Source organism: Myxozyma melibiosi (assembly GCF_037950935.1).
Source record: "Myxozyma melibiosi strain Phaff 52-87 chromosome Unknown BZA70scaffold_2, whole genome shotgun sequence".
Taxonomy (NCBI): domain Eukaryota; kingdom Fungi; phylum Ascomycota; class Lipomycetes; order Lipomycetales; family Lipomycetaceae; genus Myxozyma; species Myxozyma melibiosi.
The window spans coordinates 653,805-677,477 of record NW_027042916.1 but is presented as its reverse complement, the minus strand read 5'-3'; the positions used below and the strand labels follow the sequence as shown (position 1 = coordinate 677,477).

Here is a 23,673-nt window from a genome sequence, read left to right as displayed (position 1 = left end):
CAAGACGCGGGTGCACTAAAACTCCACCGTGACGGCACCACAACGCATCGGAGCAGTTTCAGCTGGTAAATAACGAGAGCTAATGACCAGATAAAGATAACTATGTCAAAAATGCAGATGGATGGATAGAACGCGTCTAGATGGAATAGCTTGTTGAAACAACCAGGCACGAAGTTCAGTGATATCTGCTGGGCTCGATAGAATTCACAGAAGCCTAAAATAATAACCCTAAACCACTATTCTACCCCATCGCCAAAATCCTAAATAAATTCAGGCGTAGCTTAAAGTATCGTGAAGCAGAGCACGGCAGATCTCGGATTTCCTGTATGCTGTCGACCAGGATCGGCGATGGAGTTTCCTGAAATCAGCAAAAAGTTCAAGAAAGCGGCCGCCAAGCAGCGGTCTCGTGTGAAGATCTCGTTCGACGAGGGCGAGGGTGAAGACGACGGCTCGCCTTCGTTGCCGCACGCGTCGAAGAGATCAACTTCGAAGAAGACGTCGAGTTTGGACCGCAACGCTACGAACGACACGTCTGTTCCGAGTAATGAACATTTAGAAGCTCAGGTATGTGGTTTTTGGCTGCACAAGTATTCTTACCAGATGGTTTGGTCTGACCTTCATTTTAGGACGAAACCCGAGACGATGATGAGGAAGAAGAAGAACCTCATATCATCACCGCGTCATCTTTAAGGAAGAAACAAAAAACTAGAGCCAAAGGGCTAGCATCTGATCTGGCAAGAGTCAGACTACGTGATAAGCTAGCGCCGAGCGTGCCAGCTGTAAAAGAAACCTCCAGCACATCCTATTCTGCTTCCTATCTTGATGAGCTGCGCGGTGCCACACCTACAACACCGGCTGAGTTTACCAAGAAAGTGGACTTTGATGACGACCAAAACCGTGACAGCTCTGATCCCAAAGACGAAGATGTCTTTGAGGTCAATGCTGAGATGATGGAGGATATAGATGTACCAGACGAGGCCTTCATAAGCCACATGATTGAAAGGAGGAGAGAAAAGGCAGCAGCGCTTGCGGAAGAGGAGTCAAAAGAGGAGACTCCATCGAAAGCCAAGAATTTCATCTCTCTTGATGAGTCTGCTAGTGACGGGGAAGAGAAAATGGAAGGAGTCGAGACATATGAAGAGGATACGAGTGAACGCCCTAGCAAAGGTCGTCTGCAGCGTGAAGATGACGTTCCTGATAACGAATTTGAGGAGATTGCTGAAGGCGATGGCCGCATCCCGTTAAGCGCCGCTCAGGAACTTCACCAGCAACAACAACGGAGGCGTGAAATGGAAGACATGATCAACGACCACGAAGATGACCAGCCTGAAGCGGGCGATGATTATCTGTACATGGGCGAAGCCAGTAGTGACTCTGAAGACGACTGGGAGAGGGCACAGCTTATGAAAGGCGCTTTTGGAAAACGGATGAATGGCACAGACCAAGGCGTTGACCAAAGGAAGTCGGAGACTGACTCGAAGTTCATGGTACTCCAGGGTTTACCAGACTTTGACTCGGTTTTAAAGAGGCTTACGCTTACGCTCGAGAAGATGCGACAACACAGAGACGAGTCGTTCGATTCCCTTAAAGAGCTAGAAGCTGAACGGGAACGAATAGAAACAAGGAAGGCTGAGGTGAAGGAGGCCCTCGAGAGTCAAATTATAGATGTATAGATAAACAGGGGATAATTTAGGAATTATGTACAAAATGTAAGATAGCTAGCGAGCCCAAAGAGGTTGGGATATATACCAAAATGCTCACCATTCTAATCGTCTTGACTCTTTTCCATCTTCGTATGCTATCAGCTCGCCGCTCTGTATAGTTACCACGTTCATACGCTCGAGATCGAGGAAGCCTTTGAATTTGACGACACAATAGTGCTTTTGACTATCCTCCTCTCCATCGCTTTTGTTTTGATTTCTCACGAAAGAGCCATGAACCACTGCTGTTCCGTTCACGTCTACCCACACTCGATTTTTCCACTTTTCCAGTCCATCAAGAAGCTCGTGAACTGCAGATGTAGGCTCTCTTTCGTTATCGCTTCCACCATCAAGTCCGACTGCATTGGCGAACGGCGTCACAAGCCTTGAATAGGCATCTTCGATTGAAAGGATTCGAACACTTGATCGTATTCTTGGGAAAATCTGGTCCGATTTTTCACGGTAAAACTCAACTCCCACAATGACGTGTTCTTTTGGTCTGTCTGGTGGAAACGAGAATTTGACGTCCTCCATCTTTTCGATGATTATTGGTAGTCCTAGCATTGCACCTACTGATTCTTTGTATGCCAAGGCGCCGAGGAGGGCATCTTCGGTCAAGTCTAGATGTGTTCGGCTGTCAATATCTACCAACTTTCAAATAACACACTCAAGACTCACTTCTCAGTGTCTGTATCTGCTCGGGAGACAGGACTTCCTCAAAGACGTAAGGCTTCGCCCATAAAGGGAGGAACACTGCCTGATCGCGATAATGTATTCGATAAGTAAAATAGCCCGCCACCACCACCGATGTGCCAGCAATCAGTAGGGTAGACAGCCACTTTGATAAAAACGACTTTCCGTGCAATGTGTGCGAGGAAAGTATCGCTTCTTTCAGATCTTCTTCTGTGAATCGCTCGTCGCCAGAGAACCTTCGAGGTGGTAGTTGCTCGCTGGCTCTGTAGGATAGAATGGAGAAATGCCGGAGTGATCTAGAGCCACTGTACACGTTCTGTGAATTTATAAGTCTTCTTTCGGTGAGAAGACCAGCACTTTCAGAGATTAGAGAGGTATGCGGTGGCAGCCATGCGCGAACTAGTTGCGAGGGGCGAAGTCTGACGCTCGAGACATGACGACGGAGACTGATCTGGGCCTGACTCGGTATCTGCCGCACTCGCAAAGTGCAAACACTCGCCATAGCAAAACAATTAAGTTATTTCTGCCTTTTCAAATCAATTAGTAGCGGTTGACGAGCTGGAACAAGCGACAGAGACGAGAGTTGCTGATGATTTGTAGCGAGACGGGGATTCTCCACGACATCATCAATCGCGAAGGTTGGGAGGAATCCAGAAATACGGTTAGGGTATAAAATCTGCCGGACCTCACTGTTCATCGTCTATTTCGAGTATTATTTACATCATCCGCAACTTCGCTGTGTAATCAATAGATCCTGGATCTTTTGAATACTTTGGTATTTTATATACTGCATATTGTTTGACGTTTTGACATTTAGAAGTCATTACTACGACTGCTTTCACCACTGGGTCATCATATCAAACCATCAATATCTTCACAGCCGATCAAGTGACCGATTCAAATCAAGATGTCGAAGCCATCCACACCAGAGTTGAAAAAGGTGAGGGATCCTTCCAGCTGAGCTATACCGGGATTGCGTGCTGACTCTTTTGCAGTATATGGACAGGCGGCTATTCGTGCAGCTGAATGGCTCGAGGAAAGTTATTGGTGTTCTACGAGGCTACGATGTAAGCTACTCTTGAACGCGCTAAAGGAGACACGTATGCTGACAGACGAATACTATAGGTCTTTCTGAATTTAGTGCTCGATGATGCGGTCGAGGAAAAGGATGGCGGTGAAAAGATCAGGATTGGAACTATTGTGCGTATCACACAAATCAGAATTTATGGCTTTGTCCAGCGCGACTAACCCTCAAATTTTCCATACATGCAGGTCATCAGAGGAAACTCCGTGGTTATGATGGAGGTGAGTAATATCAGACGTCTACTGGGTCTAGAAAACATCAGCTAACGACGGGAATATAGGCACTGGAACGAGTATCCTGATCGGATAGCGATATGAAATTCGACTAGGATGCGACTTATGTTTCTCGATCGCGTTTCTGGGCGCGTTGTTAACTAGAACCTATCCTTAGAATAGCGTTTACATGTATATTATGTTTTGTCTCGTCAAATACAGCTTTGTTCTGCCTTTGAAAACACCAGTGTTCGTTGTAGGCAGATCCTTCTCGACATACAAAACCGAAACCAAGGACAAGCAGGATACGGCTCCTACTTACAGCACACACAGCGACCTGACAATAACACTCTCGACCAAGGAATCGTCAGATACAAATGTAGACGACTACGAACAGCTGATATCCCTCCAATCCCTTTGTTAGCAATACTCCGTGAACGTTTAAACATTTTTATCAAACCTAATTTGTATAGCATTTTACTACACGCTAGCCATATTAAGATTAGCTTTAAAGCATATATAGGGTTAGGATGGCCCCGAGGCGGGATGGCCGGCAACACGCTCGACGCTTCAGAATATTTCCTCGCGGTCTCAACCTTCTCTGTCGACTAGTTTGCTCTGCATTTCGGTCAATTGATGGCCAATTGTCTCCTGTATTCTGTGTATGGCGCCGAATAATCTATATCTTGCTTGAATGTAAGCTGGGCTTGTTTCCTCGTGCTCTGGATAACCACTAACGCTCAACACGACAGAAAAAAGTGTATCGCATATCGAGAGTGCAAATATGGCGAAGGAGAGCGATAAATCAGCAACCAAGGCGGTACGGAAGAACAAGGCCAAGTTAGATCGGTCAGGTCTTTTGTCGACAATCGTACCCGTGTGGTTCCTGCTATTGAACGTCGCAGGTCTGGCGCTGTTCAGCCTCGGGTTTCTTTTGACTCGGCCGGTCCTTCCTGACATTGCTGTCAAATCTGAAACGTACTCAGATCCAGCAGTCGTGTTGCCGAAGCCTTTCCAACGAGTTGTCTTCATTTTGATTGATGCTCTAAGAGAGGATTTCATCACCGGCAGCGCTCCCGCAGATAGCTACATCTCAACCCTTGTTACGCCTGCAAAGTACGCAGAGTCGCAACCCGAGAATGCCGCGGTCTTCAAGTTTATCGCGGACCCACCCACTACCACATTGCAACGTTTGAAGGCTCTTACAACGGGTTCATTGCCTACATTCATCGATGCAGGATCCAACTTCAACGGTGCCGCAATCCTTGAAGACTCGTGGGTTAGCCAGCTTCTGGCAAAGAATGGATTTGATCGAATTGCATTCGCTGGTGACGACACATGGGTCTCGTTATTTCCTGCACTGCTAAACGGGACTGATAGCTCGATCAACAAGACGTTTCCCTACGAATCGTTCAACGTGCTAGATATCCACACTGTTGACAACGGTGTCACCGCTCATCTAGCACCCTTGCTTGAACGTCGTTCTGAGTGGGACGTACTGATCGGCCACTATCTCGGTGTGGACCACACGGGACACCGTTATGGACCCAACACTGAAGTAATGAAGGACAAACTTGCTCAGATGGACGATGTTGTCAAGAGCGTCATCAGCGCTATAGAAGATGATGAGGACACATTGCTCGTAGTCCTCGGCGACCATGGCATGGACGAAAAGGGAGATCATGGAGGTGACTCTAAAGGAGAGATTGAGGCCGGCCTATTCATGTTAGTATTCTTGTCGCTCTGTGTTGCATTACGCGTTCTAACAAAACTGTAGATACTCGAGTCGACCATTCTTGGCTCCTTCGGATGAAATTACGACCGTCAACCAGATCGATATCGTACCAACTCTATCTCTCCTACTCGATATTCCTATTCCATTCAACAGTCTTGGCTCGCCTATCGCCTCCGTTTTCAAGGGTCCCAAGTCAGACTTTCATCAACTAGCATCCGCCTCGCGCATTGTCTCCGAGCAGATCAACTCGTACCGCTCGCGTCATCCCTCGTTTGCCAACTCGACCGACGTCTCCATACTTTTCAACGAGGCAAACCTGGCATGGGTTAATCAAGATTATGAGAAAGCTAGCTCATTGTATCTTGCTTTCCAGTCAGCAAACGTGAATGCATGCCGAGACATGTGGGCGCGCTTCGATCTGGTTTCAATGACTTTGGGTATAGCTCTGTTGGTCGCTACTTTTGCCACTATGATTGCATTCTATGCTATATTCAATGGTGATAGTGCATGCGCGTCTGACTACCTTAGTATGTTTTTCAAGCGTATTGTGCTTGGGACGGCTATTGGTACCTTGGGTGGCTACGGATCGACTGAGTTTGTTCTTTCCGATAGAACGTTGATTGTCACGGTGTTTGGAGCGTCAGTCGGAAGTTTGCTTGGATTCCTGAGCTGTCTTTTGAGAATGCGCAAGTCTCTTCCATCGATCAGCCTTCCTTCGAAATGGACAACTCTAGCGCTGGTATACACTGCAGCCCACGGAATGCTTTTCGCATCCAACTCGTACGTTGTCTGGGAAACCCGATCGCTATCGTATTTGCTTGTCACGTTCGGCTTCATTCTCTTGGCTGCGAGCTTTGGAATCACTGATCCCATCCAGCGAGGAACCACTGTTTACAACTCTGTGATGTTCATCATCCTTGCCCGTGCTGCGGAATATCCAAAGCTCTGTCGCGAGGAGCAGCTACCCTTTTGCACTAGCAATTTCTACTCATCTCCGGATTCGTCAGTGTCGTCAGTGACTGTGATTATTATACTTTTCTTGGTTCCAATTGTTCTTCCTTCCGTCATACGGTCATTCCTTAGAACATCTGCCTCTGATGAGGGCTCAGCAAAGGCATGGATAGGAGCTGGACTGCGCCTGGCTCTTGCCTTGGTCGGACTTTACTGGACTCTTGATTATGCCGAAATGGATCCGCGATCGATCACAGCGCCTGAAGACATTCGTCCTTTCAAGTATATGATTTCGAGACTATTGATCGGTATCGCACTTATTGGTGGTCCATTGGCGTGGTTCCGTGCCTCTCCACTCTGCCTTCGCGTTGAAATGACGAATAACCAAGAACTCATCAAGCGCGCGGCGGAGGAAGGTGACATTGAGACTGTCGAGAAGACGAAGCCGGTATCGGTGGAGATTTTAGGATTTGCAAACGCTTACGGAAGTCTCTATCTGTTGCTTTTCCTCTGTCTCTATGCAGGCGTTGCATTGTGCAACAAGCCTATGGGTGGAATTGCGCTGGCGGGAATGATTTACCAAATTCTAACGCTTCTCGAGATCAGCGACGCTCTTGATATTCCTCAAAAGAGCGTGCTTTTGATTCCTACTATCCTCGGTTTGATGGGCACGCAATACTATTTCGCTACTGGTCACCAGGCAACTCTCGTATCCATCCAATGGGACGTCGCGTTCCTGTTTACAGAAACGACAAAGCCCCCATTGCCTCATATTGCCTTGATCTTGAATACCTTTGGACCATATATCTTAGCAGGATTCGCCGCTCCACTGAGCGTGCTATACAAGCTCTCACCATCGCCAAAGGACTTTAGAGCATCTGAGATCACCCTCAGTAAAGTTCTAAGATCCTCGATCGGTATGATGATCTATACGACATTGCTTACAGTTATCAACTTTGTCATGACCGCAGTGTTGCGGAGACATCTTATGGTCTGGAAAATTTTCGCGCCGCGGTTCATGCTTGCCGGCGGAGCATTGATTGCAGTCGATGTCGCCGTCGTGTTGGCCACCTATGCAGGTGCTAAATCAGTTAGCAGCATTTTCGACGTCTTTGGCTAATCGAAACGGTTTATACTCGGTTCGGGAGCTATATGCATGAAGACAAGACTATGTTTATAAACGCAATTTTTATGATGGGATGATTTTTGCATCGATGTATATTGCTTAACGATGGTATCACCTTATCTTTAGTTTATAAGTTTGGGTGTATACAATGTATCATATTGGAAATTTGAGAATGTATAAATAAATAAATGCATGACCGGTTTGATGAAATTCGAATAGATACATAAATGGAATATTTCATGAACAAGGTGCATCTCACATGATTGCATATAGCAAATATGTCCGTTTCCAACATGCCTCGACTCTTTTCTGAACAACACTTTCTAGCTTCTTCCTCTCACCTTGCTCCATAAGCTTATCAAGCTCCTCAACCACAACATCGAGGGTTTTCTGCAACCGCATGTTAAACACGTTCTCCAGATACAGCACATCAAAGAGTAGCTGTGTCCAGTTATCTTTCGTAGGGAAGATCTCTGATTTTGACTCCTGGCTTTCTTCTTCTGGCTTCTCGATCTTTGTCTCTGTCTCTGTTTCCGTGGAGGTCTGCTCACTGTTTTCAGGTGACTTCTTCTCGTCACTGTTCTCAGCCTCCTCAGATTTCTCTGGTTCGGGCTCTTGCGTCTCTTCGGAAGAGTCAGACTTCTCTTCGTTGGAGTCCTCCCCTTCTTTCGCTGCATTGTCTTTGGTAGACTGTTCCTCACTACCAGTGTCCTTGTCGTCGGGGGTTGTACCTGCGGATGTCTCAGCGGTAGCTCCGGGCGAAGACTCAGGCTCAGGATTCTGATTCTCAGAGACTGCACTGATCTCCGACTCACCCTGCTTGACGACGCCGTCACCATTCGTATCTACCTTCTTCAGTGATTCAAAGTGCTCTTGGATTCCTGCCGAAATCGCCTTTGCCCATTTGCTTCCAGCAACGATACGGAAAACGACAACGCTGACCGAAGATCCTATAACCACATCTTCCCATCCTCCCGATATGATGGGTTCAACATATGTACTGTAAACTCCTTCGGACAACCACGGCGACACGTCCGTAGGATACTTTGTGTGCACAGCAGATGGGATAGTTTGCGGCTCTTCCTCCCACAATTCACTCGCTGGAAGAGACTCCAAGAACTTGCGAACCTGAGCGGGCGAGACGTCTTTATCAAATAGCGCATGCGCAAAGGCTTCATATACCCGAATGACCGTGCTTGAGACCTCGTCTTTGACCTCCGAAGACAATGGTAGCTCGCCGATCCGTCTCGTCACACGGACCAAGCTTCCAAGCTTCTGCTTGTCTCCTGCCGTTTCTTTGAGCATGTCGTCTATTTTGGCTAGTAGTGTCTTGACGCCGCCGGGAATTACGTCGTTGTCAATCACAAGCTCAAGAGCCTTGGCTTCGCCCAGTGCCAGATCGCGCACCGATTTAACCCATTCTTCCTCTTCATCTCCATAGGAGTTGTAATCAAAGACGCCACTGACTTTGCTGACAGTTGTGTGCACGTCTTTGACAGCAGACCACCAGCTTCTGATTTCATCTATGATTATTCCACAGGACGAAGCTTTCCCACTCAATAAAGCAGAGACAGCCGAGCGGAAGTCCAATGCTCCACGTGAAATGTCAAGGTCCATCCATCTATCATCCCAAAGACTCATGATACCAGACTCTGTTGATTTACCAGAGTTTACATCACTGACAGCATCCGCGAGCTGCGCGGCAATACTCTCGGCCGCACCAAGGTATGTCAAGCAAAGTTTCTTCAACGCTGGCAACCACTCTTTCTCCCAAGTCGACGAGTCCGATATCAGGACGGCTCTGATTGCCGGTCTATCAACGAGAGACTCAAAAATCTTGCGACGTAGATCAAGAAGCGACTGTATAGCTTCCTTGGACCCTGCTGTAACTTTGCCTGGCTCGACAGCGGCAACAACAGACTCAATGACTAGACGAACACCTTCTTCGAAAGAATTAACCACGGTTTTCTCAAATGACTTGAGGCTTTCGTTAGTATTCAGAGCCTTTTCGTCCTTTGAAAGCACCAGTATGTGCTCGGATATAGATTTCGGTACCCAGACATCGAGAACCGAAAAGTCAATGTAAGGAAGCTTTCTGATCTCGGAGTCTTGTAGCACAGGCAAAACGGCCGCTCGAGAGAGCGACCGCTGGAACTGGTTGGGAAACAAAGTCTTGGAAGTGCTGATTGTGGAGTCGAAAACCGCCAAAGCGTCAATGAGAGACTCGGGAGTGCCGTCTTCCATCAGACTTTTGATTTGAGCAATGCGCACACCAAGGAAGTAAGAAATCGTATCGCCAGAATTGGAAGATGAGTATAAAGAGTAAGATACTAGTCCATCGAGGATCACGGCAGTCACTGCGCCTTTGAGAATCTTGTCGAGACAGGATAGGAATCGCGCCTCGAGAGCTTTGAATCGAGCGTGGAGAAATGACTCATGAACGTCAATCACTGCAAGCAGCTCTTTCACTGCCAAAAGAACCTTGCAAGAGGTAAGAATGAATGTCGGGTTACGCAGTAGATATTCGAGAGCGAAGAAGAAGTCCTGGATATTTTTTGATAGTGCAACTCTTCTTTTCCTGTCCAGATCTATCGGGCACATCGTCTTAGTTTTGATCCAATAGCGATAAACATCATAGACAGTCAAAACTACACACCTGTTTCCGCAAATCGATCGACAACAGATTCTAGATTTCGTGCGCGATGCCGAAGGGCAGAAGACTTGCATCCTCTACCCAGTTGCTTGAATTGATCTTCCAAGCTACTGACGGTGCCATTCATATCAATGATCATATCAGCTGTTGCGAGCAAGTCGCGGTAGCTCTCACCAACCAGTTCGCGCAATTGCTCGCGTTTGGTCTGCGCCTCTTTACGTAGCTGGAAGGCAACAACGCGAACTTGCGGAGGCTGGTAGTGCTCAAAGACAGACTCATAAGATTGGATGGAGGAAGGGTCGAGGGTGCCATTTATAGACGAAAAAGAGGCTGTGCTATTGGTTCTTCGTGCACCAGAGATTGGGACTGTTGGAACGGATGATGGGGAGCGGACGAGAGATTTCAGCGAGCTGATCGAGGTGGTGGACGCCGAGGTATCGCGCCGGGCAGGCGGCCTCCTGGATGGTGTTGACACCATTGCCTGTCGCCAATTCCTGAACTGAGATCAGTACAATAAACACCAGTCCTGTTTACTTCGCCAACGCACAGATTGACCTTTCACCAGGCTTTGCAGACCAGGTAATTGCTGCAAACTGTACACGCTACTCGGCTGAGGAGGGCGTGTTGCGCGCATCTCGAAGCTGCCACCTCCACAAGCCCCTGCGCACGTGACTGTTGAAAGAAGCACGTGCGCCGTCGTTATTTTTGTAACCCCGGATCCTTGGGCACAGCCGAACCGCGTAAAGAGTACACATAATCACATCCAAATGTCGCCCGCCTTATAGCGAACACCCAGCCCGGACCTGACTGGCGCATACAAAGCACACTTTTTTGACTGCGGGAGAGACCAGAGAAGCTGCGCTGGATCAGACGATCAGCAAGCAATCTACTTCGGGATCTGCACCATTCATAAGCGCAGACGCGGTATCCAGAATTCAACATCTTTCGGGAACGCTTCAGTTACTTGACGATGTCCGGAATCGTTCGTGTATCTACGCGGCGGTTTGGACACGTCTTACACGTGCGGCGTGTGAGTCTACAGAGACGGCTGCCGAACGGCGGTAAAGCCTCACTGGTGGGGAGGAGGTTGGTGACGATTGACGCGCGCTCTGCGGAAGGACGCGCCAGGCCTATTGTACAGATGCAGGCCGCAGATGGAACCTGGAGGGATATGGGAGATCCTCCAAGCTCTAAATCGTCTTCACCGTCCAGCTCTTCCGAGAATCCAAATAGTAGTTTGGGACAACAGCCCGCAGACTCCTCTGGAAATGTCAGTAATGCGGGTAATGATCCACCAGCAAAGGACGGGGAGCAGCCGACTCCAGAAGCTGACGACGAACCTGGCCTTACGGTCACCTATGCACCTCCCAGTATTCGATATGTGCATCACTTTGATACATACAAGACGTTCAAAGTGCTTGAGGCAGCTGGGTTTACCAAAGAGCAGGCTATTCTGATAATGAAGTCCATGCGAGGACTGCTTCTCGAGCATTTGACGCGGGCAAAAGACACATATCTCTCGCAAGCCGACCTGGAAAACGAAGCATATTTGTTTGACGCAGCCTGCTCTGAGCTGAAGACAGAGATTCAGAACAACCGCAAGACACAAGCTCAGCTCGAGAAAACAGAGATCGCGGCTTTGCAGACCGAGTTCATGGCGCTGAAGCGGCAATACGAAGAGGAGATCCAGAATATGAAGACTGAGATTAGCGTGGAGGTGAACGACAGACAGAATATCATGAAGGTCGAAAATAGAGCGAAGGAGCTTCAAATACAGGAACTAAACAACCGGATCATGATCGTGATCACGTCAGATCTACGATCCGAGGTTGAGGCTCTCCGATGGCAGACCACCCGAAGAGGATTATGTGAGTGCACTACAGAGCCTTTTCTTTCAACCAGACGATCGAAATACTAACTGGAATCATAGTTGCCATTGGTGTAATTGCAACATTAATCGTTACTGCATTATCCTATCGCAATCGGTTTGAGCAGAATAAAGCCGCGGAGCAAAGAAACGATGCAGCGGCTGCGGCTGCCGCTATAGCTGCAAAGGCGGATGCGGAGAAGGCGAACGATGATATGCAGGAGGATTTCATTCTGCGGTGAAAGTGTATAGAAGACTGACGACCTTGTACAAATGAATCAGTAAATTCACCCAGTTAGCTTTGACGGCACATTGCCAAGGCAAACGCCCTATATTCTGTCGATTTCGCCATAGAATAGGCTGTTTATAGTTCTACTGGTTACGCTAGAGATTACTCTGAACGGTCGCGAGAGTAGGAAAGAAAGACGCGCTTCTTGCTGCTATTATCCCATGATCCAGGCACACATCGCAGCAGAGTCAGTGGAGCCAGCATCAAGGCGGCGCAGGAATTTACTAGCGAATAATCTGCCCAACCCGCCACAAAACACAATTGCGGGCAGGCCAATAGCACAGTCATCTTTCAGTAGATATTCGAACCCAGACAATGAACAGCAAACCACTAAACAAATCTTATGTGATAAAAATGCCCATTATTTCCTGCACCCGGGCTTATCTCATACAGATCCGGCCTATCGTGACCATCGGCGTTGTGCCGCGCGCTGGTGCACAAACGGCATAACCGTCAAACGCGTGCACAAACACAACGCCCGTCTCGCCGCCCGTTCGCCTCCTCGCAGCTTAGAGCACATCGACTCCCCGGAACAAGCTACAATGAACGCGGAACCCTCACTGGCAGCGTCGTCTCTCGGGCAGCCGACCGCGGCTGGCGGTAGCGGTGCTCAGAGTCAACCTCAGAACCAGAATCAAGGTCAAGGGCAGCAGCAGAATCCGCAGAATCAACAGCAACAACAGCAGCAACAGCAACAGCAACAGCAACAGCAGCAGCAGCAGCAGCAACAGCAGCAGCAACAGCATCGATCTGAGCAAGACTTTCTTAACGCGTATATTTACGACTACTTGAGAAAGCACAACTTGCACCAATCGGCAAATGTCTTCGGCCAAGAGGCGGACGTAAAGGTCCATCCGGTCCTTAAGGGTCAGCCATTGAGCCAGCCTGCAAGACCAACGGATTCGGGCGAGGAGCTCAAGACTGAAAACCGAACGAACGGTGATTCGAAACAGGGCGATGGCGATGATGAGAGTAGCAATGCGCCGAACACGCTTGCAAAGTCCGTCGGAATCATTGATGCGCCCGAAGGCTTCTTGTTTGAGTGGTGGCTCATTTTCTGGGACCTACTCTTTGCTAGATCAAACAAGCCGGCCTCCGTTCCCGCTCAGCAGTTCATTTCGGCCCAGGTATGAGATTATTTACTAACATACTCCATCCACTTTTGTGCTGTTTACTGACTCAATTACAGAGAATCCGCCAAGAGCAGGCCATTCGCGCCGCTCAGATCCAGCAGCAGCAGCAGCACCTTCCGGGCCACCTCCCCCCCGGGTACGCTCACTCGGCTGCTCTCCTTGGAGGCCGTTTGCCAAACGGATTTCCTGAGGGTCTGTCTGATCTTGATAAACAACGCCAGCAGCAGCTTTCGCGGCAGGCTGCTCTTCGCTCACGCACCGGTGCGGCAGGATTCACCCAGTATGCTCCCACGAAACCCCCTTATTCATCACATTGCATCTCCATTGATCTGTACTAATATCGTAACAGGCAACAACTGCAAACCATGAAACAGCAGCAGCTCTTTGCTCAGCAGGCGCATTTGCAACAACAGCAAGCGGCGGCGGCCGCTGCTGCCGCTGGACAGAACCCGGCGGGATCCTCGCAGCCCCCTGATCCTGCTAGTGTGCAGTCTCCTACGCCGAATCAGTCTTCATCACCATCCAAGCGACAACGGCTTTCTCCTGACGGACAATATGCTCAAGTGCCATCGAACCGATTTGTTTCGTCGACTGGCCAGCAGCCTAATCCGGCGGCCCAGCAGATGTTGCTCAACACCGGAATGAATAACGGTCCCCAGTCGGCGTTCAACTCTCAGATCCTGATGAAGCAACAGCAGCAACAGGCCGCAGCTCAGCAGCAGCAGCAACAGCAGTTGCAGCAGGCTCATCAGCATCCCGCTCAGCAGCAGCAACCGCAGCCGCAGGTGGGAGGGCCCGCCACAGGCCTTCAAGCTCAGCAGATCCAGCAGTATTCCGTCAACCTTCTTGGTAGCCACCAGCGTGCTCTCATGAATATGAACAAGAATCAACCGGCCGGCGCTGGTCCTCCCGGAGGACCTCCAGGTGGACCCCACATTGCCGGTGGGTCGCCGATGATTGCCCATTCGTCGTCTGATCAGCACCCGATATACATCGCTGATGCTTATGCGGCTCAGGGCGCTGCTGGAGGGCAGATTAGGATCCCTCCCGGCACGCAGCCGTCTGTTGGTGGGAACACGAATGCTCTGCAAGATTACCAGATGCAGTTGATGCTGCTTGAACAACAGAACAAACGCAGGCTCATGGTCGCACGCCAAGAGCAGCAAGATTCTGTTATCAAGCAGCCAGGATTGCCAGGAACGGCACAGCCAGGTGACTACGCAGCTATCTCCCCTCAGCAGGGCCGACCAGCACCGTCACCACAGCCGAATATGGACATGAGCAAGCGCGCCACTCCCAAACTTGCGAACGCTATGCCGGGATCGCCGATGCCAGATCAGCAGCAAAACCCGCAGAACATGCAGCATAACGTTGGACAGCAGCAAGGTGGATCGCGCCACTCTTCACCTAGCATGGGTCAGAACTTCACAGGCATGGACCAGTTCAATAACATGGTTGGTGGCCAGGTGAACAATATGATGATGCGTGGTGGTGTGCAGCAGCAGCATCCTCCTACGTTCAACGCCTCGCATATGCATGGTCAGATAAATGATCAAGCTGCTGGCCGGCAACAGGGTATTGCAGGCAGGCAAGGATCGAATGGTGGTTTAATTTGGACTCAGCAGCAGCAACAGCAACAGCAGCAACAACAGCAACAACAACAACAGCAGCAGCAGCAACAGCAGCAGAATGGACAGATGATGGCAGGTCAGCAGGCACAAGGTAGTGCTATGCCGGGCGGTCCGGCAGCACAACCCCGCCAACAAAATCAGCTACAGCAGATGCCTCCTCCTCAAGCTCCTGTTTCGGCTCCTCCCAGAACCTCCCCATCTCCATCTCTTGCTAATACCCCAATCACTGCGCCCACTCCTCCATCTACCAAGATGCCACCGAAAGGCAAAAAGGAACCTCAGCCTAAGAAGCGCACGAAGAAACAACAGCAAGCTGCTGCCGCTGCCGCTGCTGCTGCCGCCGCTGCGAATGGCACGAACCCCGTTACTCCATCTGCTACTCCGAATGGACAGACGTCTGAACCTCCGACCCCGACTACGCCAATCACGCCTCAGCATGTAAACTCGTTCAACTCGAACGGGGGACAGCAGGGCAGCAGTAATGCTGGCGCGAACCCATTGCTGATGAAGGCGACGACTTTCTCAGCGTCTCAGAATGTGGCGAACAACCAACAACAGCAACAACAGCAACAGCAGCAGCAGCCGCAAGCCTCACAGTCAGCAGCTGCTTCCGGTACCCCGTCTGCGAACCCGTCGATGGGCTCTGTTGACGCTGCTCCGCCTTCGTTCCTGGATGCTGACGCGCCTTCGTTCTTGACTGAGTTTGGCGCCGGCGGCGAGAATGATATAACCGACCTGGATTTCGATATCAACACTTTCCTGAACACGGATGATTCTACTTCCGGCGGCCTGAATTTCGATCCCTCGAGTGCCTTTGCATGGAATGAGAGTGTCGAGGCGACTGGCGAAGTCTGATGTACTCTTACAAAAGTTCTGCTACTTTTCTTACAATTTTGGCGAGTCTTATACATTTTTTCTTGATTTCCTTTCTATTTTCCTTTTTCAAATTATCTCACTCTAGAAACGAAACTTGCTCGGAGTCAGAGAAGTGATTGTAGACAATTACGTTACTACTCTTGTACCTTTGCTTTGACCTTTTTGTCCTGTTATCTGATTCCTCTATCTTTTATTTCTCGTGTATTTGTTCACTTTCTCTGATTATGACAAGTGTATATTATTAATCTGTTAATTTGGGTGTTATTGGTGTTGGGTTCTTTAATATTAATCTCCCTCAAGCCTTTAGTTACATTCCTGTATCTCAAAGCGTGTATTTTTTCCTGTTCTCTTTTTATGTTCTTTGTCTATTGTGTCTTTATTATGCTTGTTTTTCTACCGTTTGCTGCGAGAGCTCTAGTATTCCTTATTTTTGGGTCTTCTGCAAACCTTTTTCTCATTTACTTTTTCCTCTTATTGTTTCTTTTCTTTTTACAAAAACCTTTCTGGGAACTTGGTGTATGGGTCATATCGACTCATATAGCTAGTCTAGCTGATTGTCCGATTTTAGTGTATTAGTTTGACTTTTTTTTAAATAGTAATAGTAAATGTAACGAGCTCATTTCTTGTTTCAAACTGAAAGTTCGATGACCGAGGAAAAGGTTTTACCCTTGACGCTCTCGAGATTCTCACCGGCCTTGTAAATGATGTGTTAGTTGAGTTAAAGAGGAGGAGGAGGAGGGTAGAGAGAAGAGAACATACGTAGCTAACCAATGGAGGAACCTCGATACCAACAACACCAGCCTCGACCGTCGCACCAGCAGCCTCGACCCATCGTTTACCCTGGGCGAGCAAATCAGCGCGAGACGAGTCGGCGTCGTCTTCGCCCGCTGTTCCGACCTTGTTTTTGAGTGGCGAGAACTCGTCCTCGCGCTTGACTTCGAGGTTTGCGAATTCAGAAAACTCGAGACGAGGGAAGCAGTCGAAGATGAACTGCTCGAGCTTGATTCCGTTTGGTGAAGAAGGAGAGATGGAAGAGCCGGTTTCAAGGTCTATGCAAGGGATTTTCTTGCGGGCGATGTGGTAGGGAAGATAGTGCTCTTCCCATGTTGGGATAGAATCCAGGTATTCGACAGAATAGTAATGGTTGACGATGTTTGCGGTTCTGAACGCTAGTTCGTCACCGGTCTTTCTAAATGCCATCTCCTCGGAGATCTCAGAGTACTCAATCACAGCCGGATGGCCGTCCTTGGCCACAATCAACCCGACGCTCTCGGTAGGGCCGCGCTTGGGCACGGACTTTGTACCGACAAGGAGAGATTTGGAGGCAGCGAAGCCGAGGAATATAGGATCAGCCATGCGAACCAAACAGTTGTCAACGCAGTATGCGTGAATATGCTTGATGCCACGCTTCTTGAAGTCATCGAGGACACCTTCTCTCATGAGCGCACGGTAGATTCCACCGTTGCCGTCCGGGGCGACAGCCACTTTGGATTTCGACTCGAGCAGGATCTTGCCGGAGTTGTCGATGCAGGGCAAAACACCTTGCTCGAAGAAAATTATGTTTGCCGAGTCTAGTCCGAAGTATTTGTTCTCCTTGAAGAAATCCTCGGTAGGCTTGCGCGTAGGTCCCGAGGTCATGATGTACCATGGGATGACCACGGCCTTGCCCGTCTTCTTCGCGACGAGGTTCTGCAGCGACAAAACACGCTCGGCCTGTAACGCAAACAAAGATTTGTGAGATGGAAGACCAATATCAAAGCACCCCTTGGGCGCCGAGGATCCGAGTCGGGTGCCCTGTCCGCCGGCGAGGAGAACGACCGCGACTTCATTGGCTGCAATGAGCGCGAAGCCCTTCTCTTCCCATTGCGCGATCTGCTCGGGCGAGGCGCTCAGCAGTGACGCAGTCGAGACCTCAGGCAGTGGAGTGATTTCTGAAACGGTCGGCTCTGAAGTTGAGGGAGGAGCGAGAACGGTCTGGGCGATGTTGGTGACGCGGGCGGGATCAATTGTTTTCAGTTGCGCGAGCAGCGAGGATTGATCTTCAGACGAGAGCGAGTCGTAGAAGCTCAAAACATGATCCTGGCCCGCCTTTTTGTAGTCTTCCAAAACAGATTCGTAGGACATCTTCTAATTGAACGCGTAGATAGTCGTGATGGCTGTTGTGGTTGGAGGAGTAGGTGGTCTTTCGGGTTAAAGTAGACGACATCGAAGAAGGAGGCAAATTATAAACAAACGCGCCCAAGCCTCAGCCGCATCTATAATTAGTCTGGGCCACTGCGTACGGCGCGCAACTACGTCGGTTTTAATCGACTTCTATACGCACTTTATGTAAAGAAATCCCAAAATTCAAATAAAACTACCAACTACCAAAATTGATTGATTTCTTACGACTCGTGGTTGATCAGGTTCGCAAGACGACTGTTGTTTCGTCGCAGCAACTGTGAAAACACACCCGTTTCCGTGATGCTTCCCGACTCCAAAACAGCAACCCGGTCCGCAAACTCCATCATCTCCCTCGAATGAGTAATTATCAACACCGTCGGCCTGTATCTTCCCCCATTGGCGCTCCCGCTGACAATATCCTTGTCGGTAATTGTCTTGATCGCTTTCCGCACGTGTTCAGCAGACGTAGCATCAAGCGCTGACGTGCACTCATCCAGAATCAGCAACTCTGGTTTACGAACAATCGCTCTCGCGATTGCAATTCGTTGAGCTTGCCCTCCTGAAAGCATTATAGAACCTCCCAGCTGAGTCTCAAATCCTTCTGAAAGAGAGGAGATGAGCTCAAGAATGCCGGCTTGTTGACACGCGTCCTCGACATCCTGTCGTGAGACCTGGTTGTCCGCAAGACCATATACAATGTTCTCATATATTGAACCATCAAACAGTTGGGCAGCTTGCGTGACAACTCCAATACGTCGCCGAAGCAACCCAATGTCGTAATCCATCACATTTGTTCCCTGGAACATAACTTTGCCGTTCGTAGGTAGCAGCAATCTTGTGAGAAGATTAGCTAGCGTTGACTTGCCGCTGCCGGAAGAGCCAACGATCGCGACTGACTCGCCAGGCTCGATCCGTAACGAGACGTCTTGCAGGACTGGAACTTCTCGACCTTGATACGTGAACGAGACGTCCCGGAACTCAACCACGCTGTCTATCGCATTTTTCAAGCTCTTCTCACTCTCGGAATCCGAACCAGGCTCGCGATGATCGCTACCTGAGCTTTCTGCGCGCGACCCGTCATCATCAATCATCATCGCTAGAGCCAATAGATTAGTGCCTCCGTTCTTGGCCTTTGATTCCTCTGGAAGGGAGCCCAGAATGGAGGCAGTGTTGGTACTCGAGAAGATAATCAGCGAAAAGACAGTTAGCACTTGCGCGACTGAGTACCAGCCCTTTGAGATGAACATCGAGCCAGCAAAAAGCAGTGTTATCTGAATCGCATTATCGACAAATCCTGCAACGCCCTGGCAAATTCCAATATACAAGCCTCTCCTCAGGCCTACCCGCCTAATGTTTGCAGCCGACTCAGAAAGCTTGACCTGGAAGTATGGCTCCAATACGAGATCTTTCACGGTCTCTATTTTGGTAATCACCTGAAACCAACAATGTTAGAGAAATAGAATCAATAAACCAAGTGACATTGAACTCTTACCTCATAGGCAGTTTCCAAAAACTTCTCCTGCTCCTGTTTGTACTTCTGTGACCAGAGGAAGGAAGCATCGTTCATCAGTCTTGCTGACAAAATTGCAAACGGAGCAAGCCCAAGACCAACAAGCGTGAGTTTCCAGCCAACTGCAAACGCCCAAGAGATACCAAGTAAAAACATTACAAACGCACTCAGAAACGGACCAACGAGCCTACTGAGAATAAACTGGGCCTTTTCCGAGTTATTGACAATAGCGTTGGCCATCGAGGCCGGTGATCTATCGATGATGGTCTGGGAAAGATCGCTGCCCAATGCCTTCTTATCACCGTCTTCCTTTCTGTTGATTATTGCCCCGTCCTGCAGGCAATCGTTTGCCAAAGACGAAGGGTCAAAGAACCAGCTATAGTCTCTGGTCAGGACCTTTCGGAACGCAAGAACTCGTAGCCGATAAATCCATCGGATACCCGACACCTCAAGTAGCAATAGATTTGCAAATGTAGTGATAGCATCAATGACCGAAACAAGCAAGATCATAAGCGGCCAGAAAATCGTGCTTTTTCCAGACGAGTCATTCGTAGCTGTGAACAATGATGCCAACAACTTTGAGAAGGTAAACGAGAATGCAGGCATTGCTGCTCCGTTGAGAACCGCACATAAAAGGCCAAGGAAAACCACGGATTTGCGCTTTTGTGATAGAAGCACAAGCTTGATGAAGCTGCCCATCCCAATAGTCTGTTTTGGAGAGTCGTCTTTGACCACTGACTCTTCGACACCATCGACTGCTTTTTCTGTTTCGTCTTCGCTGATAATTACCCGCTTGTCAGCTTTGACCCAGTCACTCCTTCGCTTTTGTGCAGCTTGATCTGAGTCGAACTGCTCGTTATCAAGGTAGTCCTCAATCTGAAACTCCGAGTAAGGCCGCTCAACTTCCGACATTCTCAGCGACGTCAACGAAGCACGTCGATCTTGCCACCCCAGACCGCCAGAATATGGCATAGACCATCGGTTTCCGGCCAGGTCCCAGCTCGTTTCGCTGCGTGGAAGAATCTCGTAGCTTTTGCGCTTTGCAAGAACCTCGTAGCTTCTGCGCTTTGCAACAGCTAGATTGTGGTCAGCAGCAGTACTGTGTCGACGGGACGCAAATTTCCGGGAACGCGTATTGAAATTGTACTTCTCAAAAGGGCTCTCCTCAAAATCTTCTCGAGCCTCCATCTCCTGATCAGCCTCCGCCCGAGAGCTTTTGATCAATTTCGCAAACGCACCCGCATTATCTCGCTCAAGTACGTCCCGGGTTCCTTGCTGAACAACCTGGCCGTCCATCATTACAATCACGGAATCATTCTTTTGGATCTGCGTGATATCATGCGTGATGACGATTGTTGTTTTTCCTTGCCGCAAAGTTCGAATCGCGTCCATTACCAGGCTTCTCGACACAATATCCAAGGCGCTAGTAGCTTCGTCCAGAATCAGAACCGGTGTATTCCTTACCACCGCCCGAGCAAGCGCAAGTCGCTGGCGTTGTCCCCCGCTCAGTTCACTTCCGGAGCCATCGAGAAATGTCTTAAGACCATCTGGCATGTTCTTAATCGTCTCTTCCAACAGAGCAACTCTAACAGCTTGACTGACAGTCTCCTCATCTATCTCGCCCGGATTCTCCACCCCGAGCTTGATATTGTTCTCTATAGAATCACGGAAAATAACACTTTCCTGCTGTACGACTGTAATCATACGGCGGAGCCATGTCTGAGAGAGAAACTCAATATTCATACCGTCGACGGATATGCTCCCAACTTTTGACTGATAGAGACCGATAATCAAGGCATGTATCGTAGACTTTCCCGAGCCAGAGCCACCAACGATAAAAGTCAATTGGCCTGCGGGAGTGTGGAAACTGTCATTTCTTAGAACCAATTGATCAGGTCGGGATGGATACGCGAAAGACACCTGATGAAAATGGTCAGCTGTTTTGCACTTAGCTCTCAAGGAGAAAACCACACACGCACCATTTTGAAATCAATCCTTCCCAAACATTCTGGGGCCACGATTCCCTGTAACAGTTTGCTGGTAGTGCCATTATCAGCACAGATATCCCAAATAGACTGAGCTGCTTGTTCAGCACCTTTAAGTAAGATGGCCTTCAAGCCCAGCGCGGAAATACTGTGAGCCAATATATTGCAGCACCAGAAAACGGTAAACACAGAGCCGGACTGGATCTGACCGATATGGCTGAGATGGGAGCCATACCAAAACGATGCAACAAAGAGTACGTAGACGAAAAGTTTGGAGAGCGCCTGCTGCACGGCATAAGATAGCGAGCTGCGCTCTGACAGTTTCTTGGACTGTGTTGCTTCTTTAGTGAACCTCGAGGATTCGAGAGACTGACCATTAAACAGTTTGACGGTCTGAATTGCAGAGATAGATCTATCGATGATGCTTGCTACATGTGCCAAAGAGCTCTTCTTAAGCAGTGAAAGACGAGTGAGAGATGTATCGGCGGCCATGTGGATCAGAGCAACGACCGGTAGACATGCGATGATGATAAGAGTAAGACGCCATGAGAAGTACATAGCTACACCCATTGCGATACATCCTTTGCTGATGTAAAACAGCAAGTAAGCAAAGTTGGAAGACATTCCGGACTCGAATTCGTCAAAAAACCTGATATAGCGAGTCAGAGGGAATGTAATGAGAATGAATATCGGAGATAATACATACGTTTCGCATCTTGTGATTAAAGCGCCGGGGCTTTCCAAACCATCGTACCAAGAGATGGGCTTTCGAACCAGAGAGTGGATAAATGACTTTCTTGCGGACTGAATTTGATTCTCTGCAAATAATTGACAAGAGACAAATATGATGGTCCATAGCGGTATACAGATGAGACTGGCGACTACTTGCCCGATGAGAAACGGCCTGACATGTGCTGCAAGATCGAAGGGCTGCTGGGATGCTTTCGCTGCCATGTAGAGAGAGAAACCATTTGTGATCTTGCCAACGAGAATGGCGTTGACACATGGGTATATACCAGTTATGGCAATAACGACAGAGACGAAGATGAGCAGAAGCGCATCTTTCCAACTACAGAAGCGGAAAAGAGAGGCCAGAGATGGTCGTACGTTCTGCAGTAGGACCTGTGCGGACTGGTATGCTGCCTGATCTTCGCTGACCTCATCGTCGATAGTTCCAGCTGTACTGGGTGGAGAGGCAGGATAGAGAGAATGTGGTATATCGACTGGACTAGAAAGCTGTCTGCTGTGCTCCATGGCTTGCGCTCAGTTGCCCAGGAAGTGAGATGTGTACGACCAGAGTGCATTTAAAGGAGACAACAGGAAGAGCCATTTGATCTCAAATCAGTTTCGTCATTCTCCGAGTTTACGATTGTCCGGATCGCGATAGTGGACGAGGTACGTCGAGGCCGAGTCGACAATAGTAGACGCCGCACTCGGCGACAATACTTACGCGACCCACACTCCCCACACGCCGACTTCTCGGGCGGAAAAGGAGCGGAGGTGTTCAAAACAAAAAGAGAGGTGCTGTTTCGCGTGTTTGGGTATCAAAGTGTCAGGCTGCGAGGTGCGCGAGGATTGAATCAAAACAAGTTGTAGTTACACAGAGCACGCTCTGGCACTGCTTTGATACTGCCAGATTAGGAAACTCAGAAACAACAGCAACAACAACAGCAGATACAACAGCAGCATCACCAAATTACTCTAATTATGAGCCGAGATTATGCAATACTCATTCATTCCTGATAAAACTCTGGATCCAAGTAACAAAAGCGCGTCAGTCGCGCTGTTCGCGCTGCGCACTAGCTGCAACTCCTGTTTATCTTCGCGGGAAAAAGCCCACGCCGCGTCGGCTCACTCAACCTTCGCAGATAGACTCAATATGGTAAGCATATTACATATACTACTATACAGCCTCAGTCTGCCTCTTCATCATATTGTTCGCTTTGCACAAACACACTCATCCAGATATCCCATTCAGCCCGCCTCACGAAATAGAAAGTCACCACAAAGGCCTTTGTACCTTTAAATATGGGGTAAGGGTTGAAAAATCAATTTGGATATGCAA

At 49.0% G+C, this 23,673-nt stretch overlaps 9 protein-coding genes across 9 annotated transcripts; 5 read left to right on the top strand and 4 right to left on the bottom strand.

Annotated features, from left to right (window-relative positions):
- Window positions 1-296: 296 nt before the first annotated feature.
- Window positions 297-1,684, top strand: BZA70DRAFT_294144 (nineteen complex-related protein 2-domain-containing protein). The gene is made up of 2 exons (XM_064914430.1): window positions 297-564; window positions 627-1,684. Exons 1-2 carry the CDS (start codon window positions 349-351, stop codon window positions 1,671-1,673), a joined length of 1,263 nt encoding a protein of 420 aa, XP_064769785.1. The 5' UTR covers window positions 297-348; the 3' UTR covers window positions 1,674-1,684.
- A 1-nt stretch (window position 1,685) lies between these two features.
- Window positions 1,686-3,003, bottom strand: BZA70DRAFT_275001 (uncharacterized protein). Its single transcript, XM_064912071.1, has 2 exons — window positions 2,379-3,003; window positions 1,686-2,320 (listed from the first exon to the last, which is right to left on the bottom strand). The coding sequence occupies exons 1-2, from the start codon at window positions 2,893-2,895 to the stop codon at window positions 1,758-1,760; spliced, it is 1,080 nt and encodes a 359-aa protein (XP_064769784.1). The 5' UTR covers window positions 2,896-3,003; the 3' UTR covers window positions 1,686-1,757.
- A 42-nt stretch (window positions 3,004-3,045) lies between these two features.
- On the top strand, window positions 3,046-4,225 carry BZA70DRAFT_274999 (uncharacterized protein). Its single transcript, XM_064912070.1, has 5 exons — window positions 3,046-3,333; window positions 3,389-3,460; window positions 3,519-3,593; window positions 3,666-3,698; window positions 3,758-4,225. Exons 1-5 carry the CDS (start codon window positions 3,301-3,303, stop codon window positions 3,776-3,778), a joined length of 234 nt encoding a protein of 77 aa, XP_064769783.1. The 5' UTR covers window positions 3,046-3,300; the 3' UTR covers window positions 3,779-4,225.
- Window positions 4,226-4,229: 4 nt separating this feature from the next.
- Window positions 4,230-7,673, top strand: BZA70DRAFT_274996 (uncharacterized protein). Its single transcript, XM_064912069.1, has 3 exons — window positions 4,230-4,385; window positions 4,442-5,414; window positions 5,467-7,673. The coding sequence occupies exons 2-3, from the start codon at window positions 4,474-4,476 to the stop codon at window positions 7,493-7,495; spliced, it is 2,970 nt and encodes a 989-aa protein (XP_064769782.1). The 5' UTR covers window positions 4,230-4,385; window positions 4,442-4,473; the 3' UTR covers window positions 7,496-7,673.
- On the bottom strand, window positions 7,674-10,761 carry BZA70DRAFT_274993 (uncharacterized protein). The gene is made up of 3 exons (XM_064912068.1): window positions 10,702-10,761; window positions 10,158-10,648; window positions 7,674-10,089 (listed from the first exon to the last, which is right to left on the bottom strand). Exons 2-3 carry the CDS (start codon window positions 10,630-10,632, stop codon window positions 7,757-7,759), a joined length of 2,808 nt encoding a protein of 935 aa, XP_064769781.1. The 5' UTR covers window positions 10,633-10,648; window positions 10,702-10,761; the 3' UTR covers window positions 7,674-7,756.
- Window positions 10,762-11,124: 363 nt separating this feature from the next.
- On the top strand, window positions 11,125-12,263 carry BZA70DRAFT_288209 (uncharacterized protein; the record flags this gene model as incomplete). The annotated part of the gene is made up of 2 exons (XM_064914017.1): window positions 11,125-12,022; window positions 12,085-12,263. 2 exons carry the CDS (start codon window positions 11,125-11,127, stop codon window positions 12,261-12,263), a joined length of 1,077 nt encoding a protein of 358 aa, XP_064769780.1.
- Window positions 12,264-12,852: 589 nt separating this feature from the next.
- On the top strand, window positions 12,853-15,929 carry BZA70DRAFT_288208 (uncharacterized protein; the record flags this gene model as incomplete). The annotated part of the gene is made up of 3 exons (XM_064914016.1): window positions 12,853-13,437; window positions 13,500-13,723; window positions 13,793-15,929. 3 exons carry the CDS (start codon window positions 12,853-12,855, stop codon window positions 15,927-15,929), a joined length of 2,946 nt encoding a protein of 981 aa, XP_064769779.1.
- A 649-nt stretch (window positions 15,930-16,578) lies between these two features.
- On the bottom strand, window positions 16,579-18,254 carry BZA70DRAFT_309568 (UDP-N-acetylglucosamine pyrophosphorylase; the record flags this gene model as incomplete). Its single annotated transcript, XM_064914888.1, has 2 exons — window positions 16,710-18,254; window positions 16,579-16,644 (listed from the first exon to the last, which is right to left on the bottom strand). Exons 1-2 carry the CDS (start codon window positions 18,072-18,074, stop codon window positions 16,579-16,581), a joined length of 1,431 nt encoding a protein of 476 aa, XP_064769778.1. The 5' UTR covers window positions 18,075-18,254.
- Window positions 18,224-23,095, bottom strand: BZA70DRAFT_303357 (P-loop containing nucleoside triphosphate hydrolase protein). Its single transcript, XM_064914754.1, has 4 exons — window positions 22,315-23,095; window positions 21,603-22,257; window positions 19,606-21,543; window positions 18,224-19,546 (listed from the first exon to the last, which is right to left on the bottom strand). The coding sequence occupies exons 1-4, from the start codon at window positions 22,860-22,862 to the stop codon at window positions 18,335-18,337; spliced, it is 4,353 nt and encodes a 1,450-aa protein (XP_064769777.1). The 5' UTR covers window positions 22,863-23,095; the 3' UTR covers window positions 18,224-18,334.
- Window positions 23,096-23,673: the final 578 nt, after the last annotated feature.

Bases quoted from the DNA above. Each gene is read 5' to 3' on its own strand.
- BZA70DRAFT_294144 (XM_064914430.1), top strand. From the start codon at position 349: ATGGAGTTTCCTGAAATCAGCAAAAAGTTCAAGAAAGCGGCCGCCAAG. The intron at 565-626 runs GTATGTGGTTTT...CCTTCATTTTAG, and splicing joins ATGAACATTTAGAAGCTCAG to GACGAAACCCGAGACGATGA.
- BZA70DRAFT_275001 (XM_064912071.1), bottom strand. From the start codon at position 2,895: ATGGCGAGTGTTTGCACTTTGCGAGTGCGGCAGATACCGAGTCAGGCC. The intron at 2,321-2,378 runs GTGAGTCTTGAG...GAACACATCTAG, and splicing joins GCAGATACAGACACTGAGAA to ACTTGACCGAAGATGCCCTC.
- BZA70DRAFT_274999 (XM_064912070.1), top strand. From the start codon at position 3,301: ATGTCGAAGCCATCCACACCAGAGTTGAAAAAG. The intron at 3,334-3,388 runs GTGAGGGATCCT...ACTCTTTTGCAG, and splicing joins CCACACCAGAGTTGAAAAAG to TATATGGACAGGCGGCTATT. The intron at 3,461-3,518 runs GTAAGCTACTCT...CGAATACTATAG, and splicing joins GTGTTCTACGAGGCTACGAT to GTCTTTCTGAATTTAGTGCT.
- BZA70DRAFT_274996 (XM_064912069.1), top strand. From the start codon at position 4,474: ATGGCGAAGGAGAGCGATAAATCAGCAACCAAGGCGGTACGGAAGAAC. The intron at 5,415-5,466 runs GTTAGTATTCTT...ACAAAACTGTAG, and splicing joins ATTGAGGCCGGCCTATTCAT to ATACTCGAGTCGACCATTCT.
- BZA70DRAFT_274993 (XM_064912068.1), bottom strand. From the start codon at position 10,632: ATGGTGTCAACACCATCCAGGAGGCCGCCTGCCCGGCGCGATACCTCG. The intron at 10,090-10,157 runs GTGTGTAGTTTT...TGTGCCCGATAG, and splicing joins CGATCGATTTGCGGAAACAG to ATCTGGACAGGAAAAGAAGA.
- BZA70DRAFT_303357 (XM_064914754.1), bottom strand. From the start codon at position 22,862: ATGGAGCACAGCAGACAGCTTTCTAGTCCAGTCGATATACCACATTCT. The intron at 22,258-22,314 runs GTATGTATTATC...TCGCTATATCAG, and splicing joins TTAATCACAAGATGCGAAAC to GTTTTTTGACGAATTCGAGT. The intron at 21,544-21,602 runs GTGCGTGTGTGG...CATTTTCATCAG, and splicing joins GAAGGATTGATTTCAAAATG to GTGTCTTTCGCGTATCCATC.